Here is a 23,453-nt window from a genome sequence, read left to right as displayed (position 1 = left end):
AGTACACCTATTACCTATACTAATTGTCAGTTGTGAGTATAGTCGAAATTTTAATAAGTTATTTTATTTTTTTATAAGGATACAATGTGTCCCGATTTGTATAATTTGTTATATTACAAAAATAAAAGTGTTATAAAGGTGTGAAATAATCTCAATTGAACTATTTAATCAAAATATATATAAAGGAAAAGGAAAAGGAGAGGTCAGAATGGGTTATATAGACATACAACAATGTTGTGGTTGAGTGGTTCATTAAAACCATTGTTAGAGTCTGACTAGTGAGGAAGTTGGTAAATTTAAAACAACATGGTGTCGGATAAAGCGTGAAGAAACATTGAAAGGAATTTGAAACAACACTTATAGTAGGTAAATATTAGTATAGGTACCTACCATTAATACGATAATTATAAATACTTACAATACTAATGTTAATATTCCAAATTTCGTGTTTAACTATCGAAGTATTTATTTATAAATAATAAATAGGAACTTAATAAAATAGATTTTAACGAATAATTAACATTTATATCAATAGGTACGTCAATATACTTTTCAATTAAAGAAAATGATGTAGGTACCTATCGATAACTTATAATGAACAAGTTGTCAAAACTTAGAATAATATGTCAACTCTCAACTATCAAATTAGACACAATAATACTCAGATATTTAGTATGCAAGCAACTAGTAAGTAACTATAAAATGGTCACTGACTATCTACATGCATAGATACTATGTAAAAATGTAGTCTACCATTTAAATACAATTATTTTTTATAGAAACAATAGAATATATTTTGATTATACCTACCTGTCCTACCTGTATTGAATTATATTACACGATGCAATAGTATCGAAACTTCTTACAAGTACCTAGGTAGCAAGTTATAAGTAAAACTGTAAAAGCTTATATAAACCCAAGTTTTTCAACATTTATTTTAAACGTTTTTAAAACCAACTTAGTGAACTTAATTAAATTTCTTTAACCTTTTGAAATAAAACATAAATATATATCTAAATACTGAAACTAAATCTAAAACCAGTAATGATATTCTTAAATGTACATGAATAGAACCGGAACCGAAAAAATTAAAAATATTTCAACCCCTAAAAGAAATGATTGCTACATTTTTTAAAATAGTGGAAATATAATTTACACCCAAGAGAGGCGTAGTAGACTGATTAAAATACAATTTCAATATAAAAGCTTGTACAAACACGAATCTACTCCAGAATTACAATTTAAAAGAGATATCTATTTTATCGATGATAGATGATACTTATACTGATGTAGATGTTTAATTCCAATAGAATTTCATTTTGAACAGTTATTAACGAATACAAATTGCAGATTTATTTTATTTATTAATATGTAAGCTTTACTTATGACTAATCAGTAATTTAATCCCCACGTAAAATTTGACTAAATTATAATAATTGTATACTATTGGGTCCCAAGTTTCAGACCAATAAGTAATAACTAGTTGGCAATTAATATAAACGTCTTATAATATTATTTATTATATAGTTATTATACTTATTATAAGTAGGTTGTACCGTGGTACTTATTAATATTATCACGCATTCACGCTTTCAGTAGGTACCTATACAGAATAAATTAAATGAATACCTACTAAATGTCGATAGACGCCACCTGTATAATAAATTTAGAAAATACCATACTATATCATAATAATAGGTATCTATTATATTTTAGTAGGTACCTATATATTTAATGTATTTTACAATAGGTATATTTGTACAACATAATAATATGTTGTTATGCACATAAAGCGAGGGCCTATATTGTGTATATAGGTATACACTATACATGTATACTTGGAGTGGTTGTAAATTGTAATTTCAATAATACCTAATATTTTTTTTTTTTTAAGACAAATACATAGACACCTATGGGCTATTGTCCTACATTATATAACGGATTCAGCCGATACAGGTAATAAATAATATACATGACTATTATTTGACTGTATTCTAACATTTTACCTACTTAACACTTGAGTGCCTATAACGTATAAGGTTGCGGTTTTGATGGGTAAACCTACTATTGAATACTATTTATATGGATGCCATAATATTATATACTATATCTAGTATAACTATATAATATACTTATTATACAACTGTGTGTATCAAATTACCTATAGTAATCTAAATAATTTTTATTTTTAAAACCAATAGCTAAAGCTATAAAAATATGTACAGTATAAAATATATTTTATAAATTCGACAAAACTCAGTGGCGCAACTGAGGGCCCGCAGACCCCGCGTTGCGGGGGGGCCCATGGTAATTTGGGGCCTTTGGTTATAGGGTTAAAGGTATTTGAATTCTTTGATATAAAAATATGTTAGGGGCCCATTCTTAGCATTTTTATTTTTGCGGGGGAGCCCAAATTTTTTTGTTATGCCACTGACAAAACTATTGTGTATTATTAATAGGTACACAATTATTAGTATGTAGTCATGTATTATGTATTTATCCAACTTAAAATATATATGAGTAACTTAGTATAATGTGCAATTCAGTGGCGCAACCAGGATTTATTCAAGGGGGGGGGGGTCCAGGAATTTTTTTTTATTTATTATTATATATTGTTTTTCTGTTTTCTGGGTAACTTTAAAAATATAAAATAAAAATAAATAAGGAGCCAAGGGGAGGGGTCTGGACCCAAGGTCCACCCCCCTGGGTTCGCCACTAATGCAATTACCATTTATTTTAGTAAAGATACTATTATTTTATTATCAAGGAATATACATGGGCCGTGGTCACTTAAGATTTACTATACTATAATTTAGTATAATAGTTATAGTGCCTATTTGTATGTTCAGCTTATACAAATAAATACCTATATAATAAATTAAATCCTTCGACCTTCAGAGTATTAAAGTCAAAATATTTTATAGGTAACTATGTATTTATATGCAAATGTTAAGTTTAACATAAGTTATATGTATATACCTATGCAGATGAGACATAGCATTAACTTGGCACTGTTAAATTGTAAATTGACCATAATTTGTATACTTTATAAAAGAATAGGTAAATAGTTATTTAGTGACAAAAAAATTGAATGTCTTCAATAATGCTTTATTTAAACTTAAATATCACCAGTTAATTGGTCTATTTTAAAATTCAAACTTACAGTATTGAGAATTAACTGTGATTTTAGGATATTTTATTTTTAAACAAGTTACGAGTATGTAAAATATTCCAATTTAAAAATTCTTATACTTCCCTAAAAATTAAAATATTGTAAAAAATCCAGAAGAAACAACAGATAGTGTTTATATTGCTAAATTTGATGTTAGGTCAATTCAATTTATTATTAAGAGGACGCCATACTCGCATGTGTTGTCTGTCTTATACACGCACAACATAGTTAAAAACTGTTTTACGCAAGACAATTTTATTCCCTCAATATTTTTATCAAAATTACCAAAATTTTAAATCACATTCAGAAGAACTTTACCAGTGTTGTAGTGTTTTAATTTTTTTGATAGTGGCAACCAATAATTTTTAATAATTAAATGAAAAAACCTTAAGTTCTCAAACCGATAAATTTAATTTAATTTATGTAATCAAAAAAATTAAAACATTATGACACAAGTAAAGTTCTTCTCAATGTGATTTAAAATTTTGGTAATTTTGAAAAAAATATTGAGGAAGTAAAGTTGTCTTGCGCAAAACAGTTTTTAACTATGTTACCCGTGTATAAGACAGAGACAATAAGTGGATATAGTGTCTTTTTAAAGTTTTCTACAAAAAATTGATGTTGCTGAATACAAACTTGGAATTTTGTTTATTTCTAAGACACAAACAACACATATAGGTGTGATGTCTTTCTAAAGATTAAGTTACTAAAATATTACTTTATTATAATTATATTATAAACACTTTTATTTAATTATTACACTGATAAATTCAATATAATTTAGTTATTTTTACCCATGTACATTAAGTTTATTCAAAATTATATAAATAAATAGGGTTTGAATAAAAATAAAAATATTCAATTTATGCTCCAATCAAGTGTTTTCTATACCAAAAACGGGCTCTATAATCATCTGAACAAGTCAAAAATGCTGCAGAATTTGGTGAGTGCACTATTGAACGTATAGCTCCATTATGACCTACAAAATAATTCACAATGAAATCATTTTAATAAAACTAATGCATTTGAAGAAATCAATTAGGTACCTAATGATAAAAGTTGTTGTCGTGAAGCATTTCGTGCATTCCATGCACACAAAGATGTAGTGGCTTCATCTGGGAACATGACATACTCTTCAGTATGATTAAACAATGCTTGGGTACGGTGTTCTTGTTTTCCTATTAAAAAAAAAAAAAATCATTAATTATTTACACAATTTTGAACAAAACAAATACTAATTTACCAGTAGTTCCAGCTCCAGTATACGCAATCAGACATCTACTAGTGGACAATTCCCAAAGTTTCACTAAAGAATCTTTGCCTGATGATAAGATGTACTACAAATAAGATAGAAAATTATTTAATATAATATTTATGAAAATTAAATTAAAGACGTTATCACCTTTCCATTTCTTGAAAATGTCACAGAACACACTTGACTACCATCGTGTGCTTTATCGAGTGTGTTAACACATTTATTAGATACAGCGTCCCACAACTTAATTGAACCATCTCGACTAGAAGACACAAAGTACCTGGCACTTGGTTCATACCTAATATATTACAATAAACAATATATTTACAAGTAATTGTACAGACATTACACATAAGATATATTTTTTTATACTTGATTGATGTAACAGGACCAGTATGTTGATGACTAGGAAGTGAACAAACATAACATTGAACTGTATTTATATCGTAAAGCCTTATGACAGGGCTATTGGTGCCCATTACTAAAAAGTCTCCGACGGGATGAAAACTAATACATGTTATAGGTTCGACATCCTATAATGTAGAGTTTGTATGCGGTTAAAATAATTTATGAAATTTATAATTTGATTACGTCTTACATTTATTGTCTTAAAGGCTTTCTTCACAGATGTTTTAGAATAATCAAAAAGTTTAACATGACAATCTCGAGAGCCTGAAGCCAAAATTGGCTTATTAGGATGGAACTCTAAGCACGTCACTTCTTCTAAATGATCATATAACGTTCGAATTACTGGATGTCCCTGTCCTTCTTGATTATCAGTATTACCAATATCATGTGCTTTAGCCAGCATTCTTTCAACATCTAAAATCTATAAATATTATTTTAATAAATCTTTCAATTTAGTGTTGTAAAATATAATTACTTTAATTGATGCATCACTGCTTCCTGTAGCGATTAACTGTCCGTCAGGACTAAAAGCACCAGCTCTACAGGGTCCTTTGTGGGATGTTACATATACAGTTTCATAAAGTGACGGTTCGGGAGCAGTACAGCTAACATTAGTCTCAAATTCCAAATCTAATGAGATTTAATAATGAATGAAACACATACATTGATGTTATATAAATAATTAAGCATACCAATGCCCGGTCCAATTAACATTTGTTGAATTGGATTTAAGTTTAATGCTTGCTCTGATTCTTTTTGTCTATCGGTTTCATGCTGTAAGCCTTTTGTCACTACACTCATCAGTCGATCTGATGGAGGACAAGGTGGATCAACATTCACCAGGACAGCTAAGTTTGTTGCAATTGTGGAATGGCCATCATAAAACAGTTGACTAAACAAATAAAAATCAGTAAAAATCTAAATACTATGGATTGATATTTACTAGGATTTATAGTTTACCTTATTATGAGTCTGTATAAATAATCTTTATTCTTTATACACATTTCAGGTTTGGCATTATTTACTTCACTCCTCATCTTAAATGTTTGTTGAACTCGATCTCATACAAAAATAACTAATAAGCAGTAACTCAAAATAGTTTAATTATTTAAGTTTTTTTAGATCATACTATAATGTTTATTTAATATTATAGCAAGTTAGCGGCATAAACTCAATATTATTATGTTATTTAATACTTATATTTTCTAGTCAATTATGTTAGAACGCTTAGAACGGATAAAGTTTGAAATATGATAACACTATCAGTTTTGTACACGGACATCCAAAACAAAAAACACGAGTAAAATTTAAAATACGTCAGTAACTTCATTTGTTCATCAACATTAAGGGACGTCCTGCACTCCTGCACTTCTGCATTCTACAGTATCTACACGCTACGCTCGCCGCTCAGTCACTGAGCGACTGAGGTTCAGTCGGTGTTCGCAGATTCGCGCTCAGCGGTCAGTACTGTTTCACGTGAGATTGTGAAACGTGACATGTATTTTACTTAAAAAAATTCCTGAATGCTAAGTGATCGTTGTTTGGTAAATATTTATTATAATAAATAATTATCACAATGGGTATTAATTTATTATAATATATTACCTACTTTTATCAAATGACTGCTAATGTTGCTTACCTTTACCATTTAAAAAAAAAAAAATCATAATTCTATTTATATATTAGTATATATGAGTAAAACTCTGTAATTATATATGTACATTTATTTCTAAGTAAACCAAATTGGTGTATAAAATATATATTCCTTTAGCTGTTTAGCTACATGTTTATATTTAACGGTGTAGAACACAGTACAATTTGAAAATAGAAAATCTGAAAATGCTTAGAAGCTACATCTATAAATGTTAGGCTGAGAATACCCTTAAAATTTTAGATTAATTCACCTATAAAATGCTTTTCATTGTTTTTACAGGTATTTATTAGCAAGTTTTATTGAAAAAATATTTTTTATTAAACTAAAGAAAAGTTCATCTAAATTTTGAATATTTGATTCAAATAGTATTCATAAATAAATAAAATTAATATTAGAATACTCTAATATTTATTTGATAAGGACTGCTCTCCTATTACAAGCTAAGCTTGAAGGAGTATTACAATATTGATATTCATTTTACATTTGTTATAGGTATAGAATATATCAACTATTATTATTGTAACAAAGTTAATAAATAATTTAAATTAAGTCCAATATAATATGGATTTTTCTTTTGCGATATATTATATGAACATAATATTCAAGTTCAATTAGTTCAGATAAATGAGGACCTACTCTTATTACATTAAAGTTTTTGATATACATAAAATGGCTATAAAAATTATAATTTTAATAACAAACCAAAATTATAATCTTAGTTTTTATTATTTATAAAAAATTATTTTTAACAATTATATTTTCATAACTCAATAATTTTTTTCATTTAACATACAATGTTAACATTTAACCCTATAAACTTAAATATTATACTTAGATATTTAAATAAATATAAATTATTTTAACAATATTTAGTGATATTACTATTTTTATGGAAAATTTTATACAAATTCAAAAATTAATCATAATACATTTTACATTCATGATTGATGATGAATTGCTTATTATTATTTTTTTTTTATATATAAAATTGTCATCAAATGTTAAAAAAAATAAGCAAACTATAGAGTTTTTATTTGGAACTGGTACTATTCATTGTAGTACCAGTTTTTTCATGTCGACTTTTGTATTTGGCAATCTCACGACACACTTTTCTGACGATTGACGGAGAATAACCTAAGTCTAGTAATTCTAACATTGCACTGTAAACAAAACCATTAAAAAAATATTAAAAACATAGACAATCACCATTTGATTAATACTACATAGAGGCATATTTTAAGAGTTAATAAAAGGGGATAATGAATAAATTATATATTACAAACAAAATATGAACATAAACAAATATTTTTCAGGACATCACTCACGATTAAAAATAATATGCCACAATGTAATATAACAGTTAATAATAAATCAGTACCTACCTTGCAACATTAGGTGAAATTTTGACACCAGCCGATTGGGCAAGCTCAACAAAATCCAATATGGAACTGCACTCTGTTCTAATAAGAAGAAGTTAAAAAGGAGGGAGTTAAAAAATGAGAAAATTTATACTGATGACAATAAAAGATAGTAGTAATTAGTAAAAAAAATATTTATACAAAACAATAACAATAAAACATTAGAGGGGCACTTATAACATGTTATTTTACCGGAAAATAAAATTTACATTTTGTATACTTAATTTATTGAATTAAATGGTTAAAATAGTGTGATAAATTATAATAGTCAATATCATTATTAAATAAAAAAATATAATATATTATAATTATATAATACAAAAAGTTATCATAGTAGTTTATAGTATAAAATTAGTAAAGATGATACATGTCATCAAATTATATACAATTAATTACGTACCTATGTCTAAATTTAAGTTTGATAAATTTGCATGCATTGAATGTTTTAATAATATTAAGTTAAACTAATAAAATTCATAATTTTATTTTTAACTTATTAAATAATATATACATAAACTTTAATTCAGCTTGGTTGAATAAACTGTAAACTAAATACTAGATAATTTATTGTTTTATTTGGTATTTATAAACATCAAGTCAAATTAAGTAGATTGTTGTTTATGTTCAAAACAATATCTTAAGCTTTATCTTCTTTTTCTTTATTATATCGTTCGAGTTCCTTGAGAAACTGCGCTTTAGGCTTCATTATATTCGGTCGATCACCACGACACTTTGGACAAAACCATTTTCCTTTTGGTTTTGTTGATAATGAGACGCATGAAAAATGAAACCATTCTATTGGGCATAAATCATTATCACAGCATATCATTTCTCCATATGAAATTTGATCACATAGACAGTAAGTGGGTTCATCTGGATCAACAGCTATATCATCATCATCATCCAATGACGGTGAATTATCCTTCTGTTGTTTCTTATATTTTCCCTTCTTTTTGGTTTTTGTTTCTGTTTTTTGAGCTACTTTCTTCAACGTTACTTGAGATTGTACTTGGGCTGTTGCTGTGGCTCTTGGTAAAGGCGTGTTGGAATGTTGTAAGACTGACAATGCTACCACGTCATCAGAAATTTCTTTGTAATCTGGCTCATCGGCTCTATTACGTCGGGGCCGTTTTGCAATTTTAACATCATTATTAGATTCATTACTATCGTTATCAGTATTCCGTTTTTTCAGTTCTTTAGAAACAGTACTAGTACTAGTGCTAGGTAAACTTCGTTCTTTGGAACAATTACCGCTCTCTAATTTTTCTTTGATACTTGGCTTGGGAGCATCGGGTTCTTTAGCAGAAGTCAAATATTTCCTACCAATTTCTAATTTTCTGACTTTATCATCTACCAAATCAGCTATATCTTGAACTGTTTGTACTTTTTTATCCCCCAGATTTAAACCAGTTATTAATAGCTTTGTCAATTTTTCAGAATTTAATTTAGTAATGGAACCATTAAAATTGCCCGTCAATGCTTTGATCTTTGACATCATTTCTTGGAACTCCAAATCGCGTTCACGCATCTGCGTTACATGACGCTGTACGTCCAAAGGCATGTTTTGTGTGCAGTCAATATAATCATTGTAATATTCCAAAGCTCTATTCGTTCGGTTCGTCATTTTATCGAAAAATATTCAACCCAAACAACAGATTCTATACAATATATTCGCTATTTGGACAGTTTTATAAGAAAACAGAAAATAATGATTTAAATCAAACTTACTTCTCGAGAACCATAGTGTCAAGCAGTTAGTCGTATCTTCGTAAACAGTGAATTAAATTCAAACGCAGGCACGTATTGCGGCTCGATAATGGTGATATTGTTTAAAAGAACATTTTAATCTGCCAACTAACAATAATTAATCATTACACACGGCTGGACATTGGTCACAGACAAGTAACGAATAACTTTACTAAGTAGTAATAAAATAACACACAATATGACAATCTACAAGTCACAACAGTTATAATTTATAGGGTAAAACACGGCTGGTTATTGGTTTTTGCCTTTTGATATCAAAAACGCGAATGAGTACCATTATGTGGGCTGTTGCCGGAGCGCAGGCTGATAGTCTGCTCTGCGCCTCTGCTGCTAGCGAATAGCAATGTAGTATTCACTAAACCCGAAACGATATTTTTTATTTATATTACGACGAGTTATCTCTTTTGCTATTGGTATCCTTAAAAGGTTGGCAACGCTGGTTCGACATATGAGATTAGAGTTCTTATTTTACTGAGTGATTTTCAGGATTTTCTCTATTGCCATCAATTGTGAAATGAAAAATGTTTTTTAAGTTATTAATTAAATTTCAAACTTCATAGTGCTTATTTGTGAAAATGGTGTTTAGATTTCTACAATATTTTATGAATAACCAACAATTGGTTGATAAATTGGCGGATTCTAAGTTTATGAGAAGCATTGCGCGGTTCGTCGTTCACAAGGCAATTCGTGCGAAATCATTGACAGAAGATATGAAGTCTGAACAGTTAGAAAAAACCCTGAAAAATATCACCGAAAAGCTTAAGGACACCAAGAATAAGCTTGACGGTAAACAGTGAATACGTCAGTTCGTTCTTAATTGTTGTATACCTACTTTCCTATCTATTAAACATTAATACTTAGTCATAAGATGAAAGATCATTCGATAATATTTTTGGGGTCGGAGCCTTCGAAAGAAAAGGATGTCGTCACTCGCGCCCTGTCGTATTTCACGATGCCTGCCGACGATCTGCCGAAACGCATATTACAATCGTTCACACCTCCGCTGCACTCTAGGTTTGTGTACGTAGACTTCTTGGGGCCGTGTTTGGCGTTCATACTGTTGGCCACAATACTCGGCTATGGACACGCATACAAAACGCCATCAGCCATTTATCACAGATCGCCTACTGAAGTCTTGGCCATATATTGTCTATCGATGCCAGCGATTTGTTATTTACTAACCCGTTTAGGGAAATCTAGTATATCTTTCTTGCAGATTTTGTCATTGTTAGGGTACGGTCTTTATGGTTATGTGTTTACGCTTGTTATTAGTTTTATATCGGATGAAACAAACAATGTAATATTTTATTTGGCCCTAATTCTGTTTACCGGCACTAGTGTTTTTAGAACATGTCTCATAATATTATTAACCATTAAATTGCCTGCCATCAGACTGTTAGTTTGCAGTATAATTGCTATTTTACAAACTCTGTTTGTTGTGTTTTTGTATTTTACATTTGTTCATTCGAGCTTTGCATACCGCAAACACTAGATAACTCAAACTGTACATAGCTAATTGTTAATTAGGTTTAAATATTTAAATAAATTGATGTACACATTTAAAGTCTTTTTATTTTATTTTTTATCGTAAACATAAGAAAAAATATTGTTAGCAATGCAATCAGTCTCCCAAGGATTATAAATGTTTTCATTACATCATTAACAGTGTCAAAATTATTCTTCAATGTTGTAACACCATAAATGCACATTATCTTTTTTATTTTCATTGATATACATAAGTAAAAGTAATCTTCATGCACAGATTTTGAAAATATTGTGATTTGAGATACATGTTTGTTAGTTATAATAGCACAATTGTGAGATCTGTAATTATAAGTTAAATGTTAAAAATGTATTGCTCCTATAAATATTTTGTGTATACGAGTTTTTGAAAAATTGATTTTATTATAGGATATTTATGATAAAATTAGTAAAATAGGCACTTAGGTACATACAGTATGGATGTTATATACTTATTACTTAGGTTCAAACTTTTTTATTAAGAATTAAGTTCTTATATAACAAGAAAAATTTGTTTTCAAGTTAAGTTCTACAAGGCTGTTCAACAATAAATCTATTCAAAAGTAAGTCAGTATAAATAGATCTACCTATATTAAATTCAATTATAACATAAAATTTAATTTTTAACGTACACATTACATAAAATACTAAAATAGCTTACACTAGTTTCAAAATGTCAATACTTGTTTATGTATTATGGATTTTATTTCAGAATGGTTAATGTTTAATCAGGATTGAATCTAGGGGGGAGGGGTGAACCGTGGTAATTTCCCCAGAAGTCTTACTTGGAGGACTCCAATTTACCTAATTAAAGAAGTGTAATGAGGGAGTAGATCTGGCCCTGCATGTCTTAACAAATAACTATCTACAGTTATTGAAATTTTATCAAATAAAATAATGAAAAAGTTTGTACATAAGATTTTAAAGGCAATTTTAAATATGAACACAACACATTATTTTTAAGATAATTCTGTTTAGAAAGTGCATAATTAATACTTAATAGAGTATACATAATACACTTTCCTGGGTACTATACTAAATAATAATTTACTAGTAGATTGAATTTATATTTACATATTACAGTCAATTCTATGTAAACCCAATTCATAAGATTTTAACCATACAATATCTAAATCTTCATATTTGAGTTCACTGATGAAAATACAGTTTAATTCAATAACATCATTTTCACTTGTCATTGTTACTTCATTATACAGCGTATCTGATTAAAAAATTTTATACAATAGAGTAATAGACAAAAGTATATAAATATGGAATGCATTATAAATTTAAAATGAAACATACAAATTCTATAAATTTACCTGATAAGTTCCGTGTCAAGGCATTGTACTCTGTTTTGGAATTAATAATAAAGTCATTAGGATTTAAAATATCATCATTTAGTTTTAAATATCCTATGATTCCTCGGAGTTGTGTCGAATTTTGATTTTCCTAAATAAATGTTTAGTAACAGAAACGGATCAACATCAATTAGTAACATTTAATTAATTAACTGGTTTATTCTAGGTACACGTCTTCTATAGTTGATAGTTCTATGTAAGTATAACTTTTAAACGGGTGAACATCCCATCCTACCTTTTTACCTGTAAAAATACACCACGATTGCGCTTGAGCCTATAGTAATAATATAATATACCTATTTATTGCCCTTCTAATAATTTTCCAATACAATATTTAAAAATACCGTCGAACTTTTAACTTTGGCTTCGAATTAATGAAGCCCAATTGAACTTTTAAATAGTGTATTGGAAAATTGTTAGATTGGCAATACTTATATTATTATAGACTTGACTACTTGAGCACAGTCGTGATGTATTTTTTGCAGGTAAAATGGTAAAACGGGCTCAATCATGTTTCGCCGCTCTCATACACACAAGGCCGTATTTGGCGTATTTAAAGGTGGTTTTGGATCCCCAACTCCAAAACTTCGTTAAAACATTTGGCATCTCACTCATCTTGGTGATAAATACATATTATAATTTTTGGGTACATTTATAAGCAGTTAGAATATTATAAATAACTAATTTAAAAAATAAAAAACAACTAATACCTACTAGGGTACTATACTTTATATATTATATTTATAATAAATATCAGCAGAATTTTATATTACTTATTTTTCTAATCAAACACTAAGTAAATATTAGTTTTCTTTTAAATTATTATGAAAATAGGTTTACCCTCCGCAGCTCCGCCTCTTATCTATTGGCTTGTTTATATTATATCTTATATTATAGTATCTTTACTTTTTATTAATTTATTTAAATTTTTACTGACCTGAAAGTTACCAATATACATATGATCTTCACAGAGCTCAACAAACACTTCATCGGGCATCATCAATGAACGTTTGTTGTCATTCACACTCAAACACCAGCTGTTATCGTGTTGTTCGATTTCCAAGTGAATCCAAGATGAATCGATGTACTCAAACTTTATTGACACTTCGTCAAAGTATTCATCCAATTTTATCTTAAGCTTGAACACGTCGTTATTAATTTCTACTGACATGTAATCTGCTGCAGTGCTTCGGGTTGAAATAAAATTTCCGTTGGCTAAAATTTCAAACCTCAAATACAATTCCAACTGAATTAAAATACGAAACACAATATCAGGTACAACATGCTAAACACCTAATGACAGAACATTTTATTTTAATTTTCAAACCTTCCAATTGTTACTCGGTTGCGGGCAAGGGATCTTAATCGTATTAAATAGATCTGAGTACGATTGCTCTTCTGATAGTTCGAAGACTGTATTGAAAGTCGTGTAAGGTATATACATGGTATCTGAAAGCTAAATTTGGGGACGTATTACATTTAGGAATACCAAACGTCCAGGACGTATTATGGAGCTTAATATAGAGAAAATTATTGCAGTGATATAAGTATATATATATATATTTATGTACTTTCTCGTTTATGGTTAATGCGTAAGGCATAAAGTTCACGTCAAACTTTTTTATGTAACCTTCGAAATCTTCTCCGATGATCATCACTTGGTCCAGATTCACAGCCCAAATCATACATTTTATAAATGTTGACGTTTGGTGGTTATTTAATTGTAGTTCTACTTTGTTTTTGGTGATCGAAAAGATAACTTCATTCCATCCAAACTATAGGTAAAAATAAAACTCGATACAAAGAATTTAATTCCTTTATTAACGCATAATATTAATTATATTATATAACTATGAAATCAGTATGGTGGTTGATGTAGAAATCTAAAGCTTGCGAACATTGCGAATACGATTGATTACAATTTGACGCACATAAATTATAATTTCGCAGGTTCGCAATTTTCACATGGAATTATTGGTTTAAATTTACTTACGTTTATTGTGGAAGTACTTTGTAATGTAACATTGCACCCGTCTATGTCGACAATTAAAATTAGACGAAAATCGATCAAATTCAGCTGAATGCTATTGCAGTAACCATCACAATCGTTGTCGAACCGTCGAAGTATAGTACCGGACATGCCGAAAGGATAAAACTGTACAACGACGTGCAGCAGAGTCGTACTTGTTTCCGTAGCAGCGTACTTAATGTGAGACTGTTTATCAAATGTGGTCACCATAATCGGTGGTCCTATCATTTCAAAAGTATAACTTAATATAAGTATAGGTATTAGCCATTAGGTACGTAAATTGTTGTATAGACTATTATAATAATTACTCATTATAAATAATGAAAAATATTAAAAAAAAAAAAATCGATTATTTTACTTACAAGTTAACTATACAAGTATGTACCTTTAATAATAGGTAGTTCTTTTATCGTATATTTACACGATACAGTATATAGTATAATATACTGAAGCCTGCAGTTTTTTCCATCTTAGTGTTTATGATAATATACTATAAATATTATTACCTAATAATTATTTTCACACCTTTGCAGGGTCCGACGTAACATATATTGGTCTGTACAGTCTCTCCCTCACAATGTCGTCCAGAGCTTTCCGGCTCCGGTCGGCTACAACTTCGTAGCCTATACCGAATTCCTCTGTCGCATGTAGTCGAGCAGGGGCTCCATTTTAGCCATTCAGACCATCCTCCATCGACTGTTATGACAGACGTGTTGAAATCAGAAATAAAATGCTATTAATTATGTATTTAATAAATATTTTGTTTCTATAAATCAACGGGGGTTGAAATCTATTGTTTTAATAAGTTTGATTATATCTGTTTCCGAATTAATTGCTATTCAGAAAAAAAAATTTTAGTAGGTATACACACAGTAAAACTATTACCTAGTAAAATATTAAATATCCTATGTTATGAGGTTGAAATATTTATATAAATATTTGTATAAAGCAAATGTAATACATAATATGCATGTATATACCTATTATGAATAATAAATAGCTACGTAATAGGTATATATAAATAAATATAATATCGACATATTTTATTTTGGCTGTAAGATTGAAATGTTAGCATTCATTTTATAACCGGAACATCGATTTATGTTCTCTCATATAAAGCTGATATTTAATTAAATATTAACGGATTGTCGAAACATATATGTCACATGATAATGTATAATTTATTGTATAATATGCTAAACCTGATTCCGGCTGAATATTGGATTTATAAAAACTGAAATGAATCCTAAATTATCGAAAATCTTACATAATGTTTCGAATCATTGGTTACTACACTTCCTGCATTATATTAGGTATAGTACACAAGTATACTGCAATTCTTTTCGAAACAAAAGGTTCTACTCTTTTCAGCTGTAGGTCTAAATCGAAATTATCAGATACCTATATTATATGCATTATACGTGTTACATGTTACCTCCAGGTACATAGCATCGACCGATTTCTGTGTGCGGTCCTGAACATGACATGTATACACTATTGTTGTTAGAGGACCGACAAAAACGTTTCCGGACGATGATACCATTTCCTTGCTGAACGCTACATTCCGACCATTTCATCCACTTACACCAAGTTCCATCTATTAGATTTAATTTAATATTATACGCACATTATATTTACAACCGTATCTTGCAGGTAAATATATTTTTATTATTATATTATCTTGTTGTTTAAATTATATTATATTTTAAGTTTTGGTGAGTTATTGCATACTGGTCTTAGCTGTACACGATTTCCCGAAACAATTTTTAAATTCTATGTAGTTTCCAGAACAGTTAAGTGACGTTCTTGATGGGCAAGGATGATCACAATATCGTAATCGGTATTGCATTCCAAAACCACACGTAGCGGTGCACTTCGACCAAGAACTCCATTTACTCCAGCCTCCTTTAACTTAACAACGCAGTAAAAATAACAATAATAAATTATAATAATTTGTTAACTGAGCATCTATTCGCTGGTATAATATAAGCTAGCAGATAACAATAATTATTATACTTTTGACATTCGCTTACCGGGACAGCCCAAATTGTGTTTAACACATAACAAAGCGTTCCACAATCGATCCTATTAAAAATAATTTAAAACAAAACAATGCTATTGATCTATTACCACAGTGAGTGATATGATTAAGAAGTTTTGAATTTTTTATTGCCCTGTGATGGTTTAAAGATGAAATTTTAAACTAACAGTGTTATTCGTAAACTCGTTCTTCAAAGCGTTGTAATTACAATGATCCGAGAAACACGCGTTCCAAAAAATCTGATTTGTGTTCCTCGTTATTTCCAGGATGTAATTTAACTCTCGTGTTTTGAGTTCATTTCCTTCGGCGGCCTCGGTGTAATTCCTTATCGTACATCCTAAAATGTTGCAAGTTTTCCACTCGTGGTTAAATTCGCAGAGGACATCGCTCGACGTAGTACTGCGGTATCGAGACATGTAGCCAGTTTCACCACACGAGCCCTTGCAATCGGTCCATCTAAAATAATAATAATAATAAAGGTAAAATGCAAAATGTCAATAAAAATTATAGATAGATATCTGAATAGTCATAGTGAAAAATATAGTTCCATACTTAAGTAATTTACGTATAGCTTTGTATGTAATAATTATACATCGTCTGTATTTACTTGTTCCAATTAGGGTCCGAATTTGTCCAGTTGTATTTTGTGTATTCATAACCTCGAACATATTGTTTTCCTAAATTATATACTTTGCATAAACATGATGCTTTGTAACTTATACATTAATAACATAAATGTATTTTTTGCACAGTTAAAGATATTTTTGTACCTATCTATTAATTATTATTATTATTATAGTATATAATGATATAATAGTAGATATTTATTATTTATTACGGGCTACGGCGGTCGATGAAATTTATCTTTTATATTATAATATTATAATAATATGCTCTTACTTACTATCTATAACGTATAAAGTCATTAGTATAATGAAACAAGTCCATATCCAAAACATAATTTTTGATGAAGGTTATAGTTTCTTAAATATGTATTGAATTTTTTGTTTCTGTCAAGTCAACAAAATTAAAATAACACAACTAACAACACGGGTCATGTGGATCTATGGCTGCGGATAATATCAAATGGGCCATAAATAAATTATAATAATTAATAAATATCATTATTGTATTATTTTTTTTTATCTTCTAACTTCTAAGACAGTTATAGTAAACATATACATAAATATTTTTGTGATATCTTACGTCTTTGATAATTGCTAATTAGTATATTATTTCATTATTTAATATTTATGCTTACATTTACATAACTGGCAAATACGAGATCTTGGGAGACACTGAGCATTTCAATTTTGAATTAGCGCTTACGAAATTAACAAATTAATGATGGAATAAATAAATAAAAATTTATTATTATAACAAAATTTTTATTGTAAATTCGTTATTTAAAACACATTTTACTTTATACCTGAATTTGAACAATATGTTGAGTTAAAAAGAATGTAGTAATACTGTAGAAGTTACTAGTTATTGGTAAATAGATCATTACAAAGATTGCCTTCTGTGAAAAATTAATTTGTTCGTGAAAATATGGATGTTTTTGTGAAATGTTCACAGCAATATTTTTTAATGATTTATTATAATATGTTACTTTACCAATAATTATTTGAATAATTTATGTAGGTAGTTCATTTTAATATTTTTTTTTGTTAAAATGAGGAAACAATTTATTAATTACTTAGGAATACTAGTAGATATTAAGAAATTATAGAATATAGATGATTAGTGATTTCTAAATAGAACCCCTTATAAGAAATTTATAAGCAACTACTTAAACAAAATTTCGATTATCACTTTATCAAGAAGTGATAAGTGCCATATTTACAGGAGTTATCTGCTACAATTGATATAAATATAAATATATGAGATAATCTATGAATTCAAAAAATGAAAATATAAAATTAGTTTTAATAACTTACTTCCTAATTTTTAATCAAAATACTTAATTTAATTTAAGTTGTTACTAGTGTATTATTTTTAAATTTTTGTTAGTTAGTCAGATCCATCATCGTATCATATCGTCTAAAAGTAAAGTATAAGAAAAATTATGCAAAATGTCACTAGAGGTAGATTCTCATAATTATGATCCAGAAAATCTTAGTCACTTAACTAAAGAGGTAATTTATTTTTACAACATATCATTTATTGGTACTTACATATTTTGGTCTAACAATATTATAACCAGTAATTTTAATTGCAGGAACTTATTAGTATAATTTTAGACCTCAAAGATCAGAATGTTAAACGCAAGAAGCTGACTAGAAAAACGAAACCTAAAAGAAATATTGATTTCTCAAAGTAATGAAATAAATTATTATGCATATTATTTTGTGATTAAGAAACTTACTATGTTATGAATATGAATATTATAATTTTTTTGTACTTTTAAACTTAGTACTAAGGTAGATAAACTTAAATTATGTGTGTATAGTGTATATTGGAATAAGTACAATTTATCATATTATTTTACTTATTAAAAAATGTAATAGCATCTATTCTTTCTATATTTTAATCATTATTATGTATTTTACTATCTTTGATGGTATTTTAGAAGTGTATAAGTTAAGATATTAAAATGTGGTAGAATTACTGTTAGTTAAAAATACTATGAGCAAGATCATCTATTATATATTTAAGTTGTATGTTAAAGTTTGTAGATTCACTTTTAATCAGTTATGATAAAATTTAAAAGCCATAGTTAAAAATCATATATCTAACTATCTAAGGTAATTTTTGATTTAATGAAAAATAGTATAAAACTATTTCAATTATTTAGTTTGAAGGATATTAATTTATACCCCGTTTCAAAAGAGAATATACCAGATTTACGTGACAAAACTGGGTTTGCCTGTGGCCACCCAGTATGTTCTCTTTTGAAACGGGTTATAGGTATTTTTAAGAAATATTGTTACAGTTATTCACATTTTAAATCTCATAGCTTATAAATTATTTTACCTTATAGGTACCAAATTATTGTTATAGTATGTAATTACTTACATACTATAACAATAATTGAGGGTTAAAATAATGTAATTTTTCTTTTATTAAATATAAATTATCTAATTCATATGTATTTATTGATTGTAGATATCATAAAAGGCATGTGGTCTTTAAATTATTATACTTAGGGTGGGACTATCATGGATTTGCCACTCAAGAAAATTCAGAAAAGACTATTGAACATGAATTATTTCGTGCACTTACCATGTGTTGTTTAATAGAAAGTCGTCAAACCTCAAATTACCACCGTTGTGGAAGAACTGATAAAGGTGTTAGCTCTTTTAGCCAGGTAAAAATGTATACGTTTACGACCTAAATTCAACTAGCATTAGATACAATAATAAATAAAATAAGTAGTATAAATTATTTATTACTAGACTATTGTTTTATAGAATTGCTTAACTTTTTATAACATAGCCATTTTATTTTATAGGCGATTTCTTTGACTGTAAGAAGTAGTGGTGATGATAGTAACGAATTACCCTATTGTAAGATGCTCAATAGAATATTACCAAAAGATATAAGGATAGTGGCTTGGAGTCCAGTCAAAGAAGATTTCAGTGCTCGGTTTGATTGTGGCTCTAGAACATATAAATACTGGTTTCCTCGAGGTGATCTTGATGTAGATGTTTGTACTTTTGTCAATAAATAATACGTTATCATTAATTCATTAGTATTAAAAACTTATGACTTTTTCAAATTTTATTTAGTTGATGAATCAAGGTCTACAGCATGTAATTGGAACACACGATTTTCGTAACCTGTGCAAAATGGATGTTGCGAATGGTGTTGTACAATTTTATAGAAGGATCACAAGTGCTGATATTAAAATATGCGCTGAAAATAATCAATTTTCAACAAATAGAGATTATGATATGTGTGAACTTACCATTGTGGGTAAGGCATTTCTTTGGCATCAAATTCGATGTATAGTATCAGTACTCATATTAGTTGGATCTCGTAAAGAAAATGAAAATATATTTAAAGACTTATTGGATGTTGAAAATTGTCCAAGGTATTTAGTTTGAGTATTTGTTTTTTTCTTGAAGTACACTATGACAATGCTTCTATTTTTAGGAAACCTCAATATTGTTTAGCCAGTGACTTACCATTAAATTTATTTGATTGTCAATTTGAAAATGTCAATTGGGTTATTGAAGATGAGTCTATATCCGAAGTCATTACTAGTCTACAATGTTCATGGGCTACACATATGATCAAGTATTTTTTTTTTAATTAACCCTTCTCTTGAATATTCTTTTTGTCTATTCTCAATTAAATCATTTTTAGTTCAAGATAGCTATAGTTAATACAATAAATACTAAATAGAAAGTTTATTTTAAAATCAAATTTGTTTATTAACATAACTTACAGAGCTACAATGTTGGGAGAAATGTTAAAAAACACTGAAACCTTAGTAGAAAACAAGATTAACAATCAAAGCAAATGGTTAATACAAGGTGTCCATTCTAAAATTTATCAACCACTCCTGAAGAGACCGGCTAGTGGTAATATACTAATATATTATATAATATAATATTAATAAGATATTAAAAAATAACATTCATTTTTATGATCTAATTCAAAAATTATTTTTAAATACTAATTCAATGAATTAAGTATATTTTCCTTACAATTTTGCTCTTAACATTATCAGTCGATTTTTATTAAGTACACTCAGTCGATGGCTGTGCACAGGAACTGTTTTATTTTAGTTAAAATCTTGAGTATGGTTTATGATTAACATAAATAAATAAAAGTATATTAAGAAGTAATTTTTTAAATTAAGTTTAAAGTCACTATAACATTTAAGTATGTTACTACTATGTATGATAGTAAAAATGAAAGAAAGTTATAATATATAATTAATAACTATTAATTATATGATATGTTTGGTGTGAAATTAATTAAAAATGTGTGGTTATAAAAATGTATCTAAATATAATTATTTACATTTATTTTATTGATAACATAGCTACTAATTATAAACAAACATATATTTTCTTTTTCAGCGAGTTTAGAAAATCGGATTCAATACTACACAAAAAAGGGGAAGCTTAAATTAGAATGCAATGAAAAATAACATTTTTGGTTTACATTTTTTGTAATATTACAATATAATATAATTTCAAAACCTATTTTTTTTTTATAGATCCATATGTATACCTGTACCTATGTATTCCATACAGAATAATGCAATGGCAAACGTGTAATAAAGCACTGCTAAATGCTGTTGCAGGAAATGTATTCCAACATATTTCTATGAGGCCAAGTACAATTAGTCTAAACTTATTTCCATAAGGTGTTGACCACAATAGAAATGGCAGTGTGTGGTAGTACCATACATAAAATTGATAGTGTAATGAGCGGCTGAACATTATTCCAATAAAATTGGCTGAAAACATGGGTAACAAAAATAAATTTGCGCTAATATCCATGTTGATGTTGATTTTCTTTTTCTTCAGCTGAGGTTGTAATTCGTGTTCGATTTGTTTCATTTTGGCATAGGATTTCAAATATTTTTTCCATGTTGCGGTGAAACACAACAAAACTGTGAGGTGTATGGCCAGTAAAAGTATATGAAAATATCCACTCTCAAAAATGTTGGGCGGGATGAATTTCCAATTCACCGACCATTTATACATAAAGACTCTGGATAGGTCAAACGCACCCTGTATGTAGTTTATAGGATTATTGATTAAAAACGGCAAACCCAACAGTAATTGTACCAAGGCACAATATGTTATGTGTTTGATTGTTCCTAGGACACCAAATTTTGTGAGATACGATATTAATAGTACAGGGGAATAGAGTAGGATGTTCATTTTGATGGAAACGGCCAAACTGTAGACTATGCTGCCGATCACCCATTTGTTCTTTAGAAACATGTAAATGGACAGGTAGAGCAGTATTACGGCAATTGGATCGTTGAACAGTCGCAATACATAGATAGAATGGATACGATACGAAGAAAAACATTGTAGTAACATGACAAACGGTGGCACTTTTTGACTGCGTTCATGTATTTTGAACACCAAGTATATGTTGATCAAATACAGTAACATGAATATGTATTGGCCAATTCTGATATTCTTACCAAACGCTGTTAAGTAGTATAGTACGGAGAACACATACACGAACCCGGCTGGATACACTAGTGGTCCGGTGTCTCCTCTCAGTTTGCCATAATCAAATGTGCCGTTTACCACGACACCTTCTACTTCTTGCATGTACGCCTTCCAGTCGATTTCTGTGTACTTGACCCTTTGTATGATGTACAAGTTCAGCACAAGTTCGATGGCAATGACAATCCATTTGATCGAAGACGTGTACGAAGGATCGAACAAGTACGCTTTTATGTTTTCTAGCAACCCGCGAGTTTTTATAGTTTTTGTATATTTTTTCCACATATTAATAAGACGGTTGTTCGTTTTAAATTTTATTTATATGGGATATACTAATATTGTAATAATTATGAAAACAGAATAAGTAATAATCATAATACGATCATGATGTGAATTTATTTTAACGCACACGTATAAATCGTTATCATAGACTGAGTAGACGGCAAGATGCAGCGGTTAAGCTAGCGTAAGCGAAACATGTTCTCACGTGTCAACCAAAATACGGTTGATAAGTCTTATCATTGTTGTTGATATCGTAAGCGTGACCGGCTTTACGCCTTTGATCATATTATTTTAAACTACATATTTGACAGTAAACACATATACTATACGTCCATACACCCAACAGTTAAATAATATATCTAAGACCTAAGTACTTAGGTATATAATATTGATTAAAAA

The 23,453-nt window shown here is 28.7% G+C and overlaps 6 protein-coding genes across 9 annotated transcripts; 2 read left to right on the top strand and 4 right to left on the bottom strand.

Annotated features, from left to right (window-relative positions):
- Positions 1 to 3,870: 3,870 nt before the first annotated feature.
- Positions 3,871 to 6,067, bottom strand: LOC114129906 (cleavage stimulation factor subunit 1). Its single transcript, XM_027994765.2, has 9 exons — positions 5,796 to 6,067; positions 5,528 to 5,727; positions 5,311 to 5,465; positions 5,026 to 5,256; positions 4,800 to 4,960; positions 4,575 to 4,725; positions 4,416 to 4,509; positions 4,219 to 4,350; positions 3,871 to 4,151 (listed from the first exon to the last, which is right to left on the bottom strand). Exons 1-9 carry the CDS (start codon positions 5,870 to 5,872, stop codon positions 4,036 to 4,038), a joined length of 1,317 nt encoding a protein of 438 aa, XP_027850566.1. The 5' UTR covers positions 5,873 to 6,067; the 3' UTR covers positions 3,871 to 4,035.
- Positions 6,068 to 7,261: 1,194 nt separating this feature from the next.
- Positions 7,262 to 9,999, bottom strand: LOC114129908 (inhibitor of growth protein 1-like). 2 transcript variants are annotated; one of them, XR_007605406.1, is made up of 3 exons: positions 9,636 to 9,996; positions 7,872 to 7,949; positions 7,262 to 7,649 (listed from the first exon to the last, which is right to left on the bottom strand). XR_007605406.1 is itself a non-coding variant. In XM_027994768.2 (2 exons), exon 2 carries the CDS (start codon positions 9,529 to 9,531, stop codon positions 8,545 to 8,547), a length of 987 nt encoding a protein of 328 aa, XP_027850569.2. In that variant the 5' UTR covers positions 9,532 to 9,565; positions 9,636 to 9,999; the 3' UTR covers positions 8,014 to 8,544. The 2 variants fall into 2 exon arrangements, 1 of the variants encoding a protein (XP_027850569.2); XM_027994768.2 differs by lacking the exons at positions 7,262 to 7,649; positions 7,872 to 7,949 and adding an exon at positions 8,014 to 9,565 and having other exon boundaries at positions 9,636 to 9,999.
- Positions 10,000 to 10,157: 158 nt separating this feature from the next.
- Positions 10,158 to 11,238, top strand: LOC114129911 (protein YIPF3-like). The gene has a single exon (XM_027994771.2). It carries the CDS (start codon positions 10,543 to 10,545, stop codon positions 11,164 to 11,166), a length of 624 nt encoding a protein of 207 aa, XP_027850572.2. The 5' UTR covers positions 10,158 to 10,542; the 3' UTR covers positions 11,167 to 11,238.
- On the bottom strand, positions 10,930 to 18,417 carry LOC114129897 (uncharacterized). Of its 2 annotated transcripts, XM_050204998.1 has the most exons (16): positions 18,056 to 18,417; positions 17,888 to 17,924; positions 17,531 to 17,636; positions 17,234 to 17,303; positions 16,794 to 17,082; positions 16,619 to 16,670; positions 16,317 to 16,496; positions 16,021 to 16,182; positions 15,111 to 15,281; positions 14,550 to 14,806; positions 14,128 to 14,331; positions 13,884 to 14,012; positions 13,494 to 13,802; positions 12,518 to 12,647; positions 12,270 to 12,417; positions 10,930 to 11,498 (listed from the first exon to the last, which is right to left on the bottom strand). In XM_050204998.1, the coding sequence occupies exons 3-16, from the start codon at positions 17,583 to 17,585 to the stop codon at positions 11,234 to 11,236; spliced, it is 2,421 nt and encodes an 806-aa protein (XP_050060955.1). In that variant the 5' UTR covers positions 17,586 to 17,636; positions 17,888 to 17,924; positions 18,056 to 18,417; the 3' UTR covers positions 10,930 to 11,233. The 2 variants fall into 2 exon arrangements, with proteins under 2 accessions (XP_050060955.1, XP_050060956.1); XM_050204999.1 differs by lacking the exons at positions 17,888 to 17,924; positions 18,056 to 18,417 and having other exon boundaries at positions 17,179 to 17,303; positions 17,531 to 17,879.
- Positions 16,960 to 21,785, top strand: LOC114129895 (tRNA pseudouridine(38/39) synthase). Of its 2 annotated transcripts, none has more exons than XM_050205001.1 (9): positions 16,960 to 17,105; positions 18,644 to 18,764; positions 18,848 to 18,945; positions 19,735 to 19,936; positions 20,081 to 20,275; positions 20,358 to 20,662; positions 20,725 to 20,868; positions 21,022 to 21,155; positions 21,660 to 21,785. In XM_050205001.1, the coding sequence occupies exons 2-9, from the start codon at positions 18,702 to 18,704 to the stop codon at positions 21,728 to 21,730; spliced, it is 1,212 nt and encodes a 403-aa protein (XP_050060958.1). In that variant the 5' UTR covers positions 16,960 to 17,105; positions 18,644 to 18,701; the 3' UTR covers positions 21,731 to 21,785. The 2 variants fall into 2 exon arrangements, with proteins under 2 accessions (XP_050060958.1, XP_050060957.1); XM_050205000.1 differs by having other exon boundaries at positions 16,964 to 17,105; positions 18,640 to 18,764.
- LOC114129907 (lethal(2)neighbour of Tid protein) lies at positions 20,967 to 23,193 on the bottom strand. Its single transcript, XM_027994767.2, has one exon. It carries the CDS (start codon positions 23,055 to 23,057, stop codon positions 21,783 to 21,785), a length of 1,275 nt encoding a protein of 424 aa, XP_027850568.2. The 5' UTR covers positions 23,058 to 23,193; the 3' UTR covers positions 20,967 to 21,782.
- Between the last annotated feature and the right edge of the window lie 260 nt (positions 23,194 to 23,453).

Source organism: Aphis gossypii, chromosome 3 (assembly GCF_020184175.1).
Source record: "Aphis gossypii isolate Hap1 chromosome 3, ASM2018417v2, whole genome shotgun sequence".
Taxonomy (NCBI): domain Eukaryota; kingdom Metazoa; phylum Arthropoda; class Insecta; order Hemiptera; family Aphididae; genus Aphis; species Aphis gossypii.
This window is presented reverse-complemented; position numbering and strand designations above follow the sequence as displayed.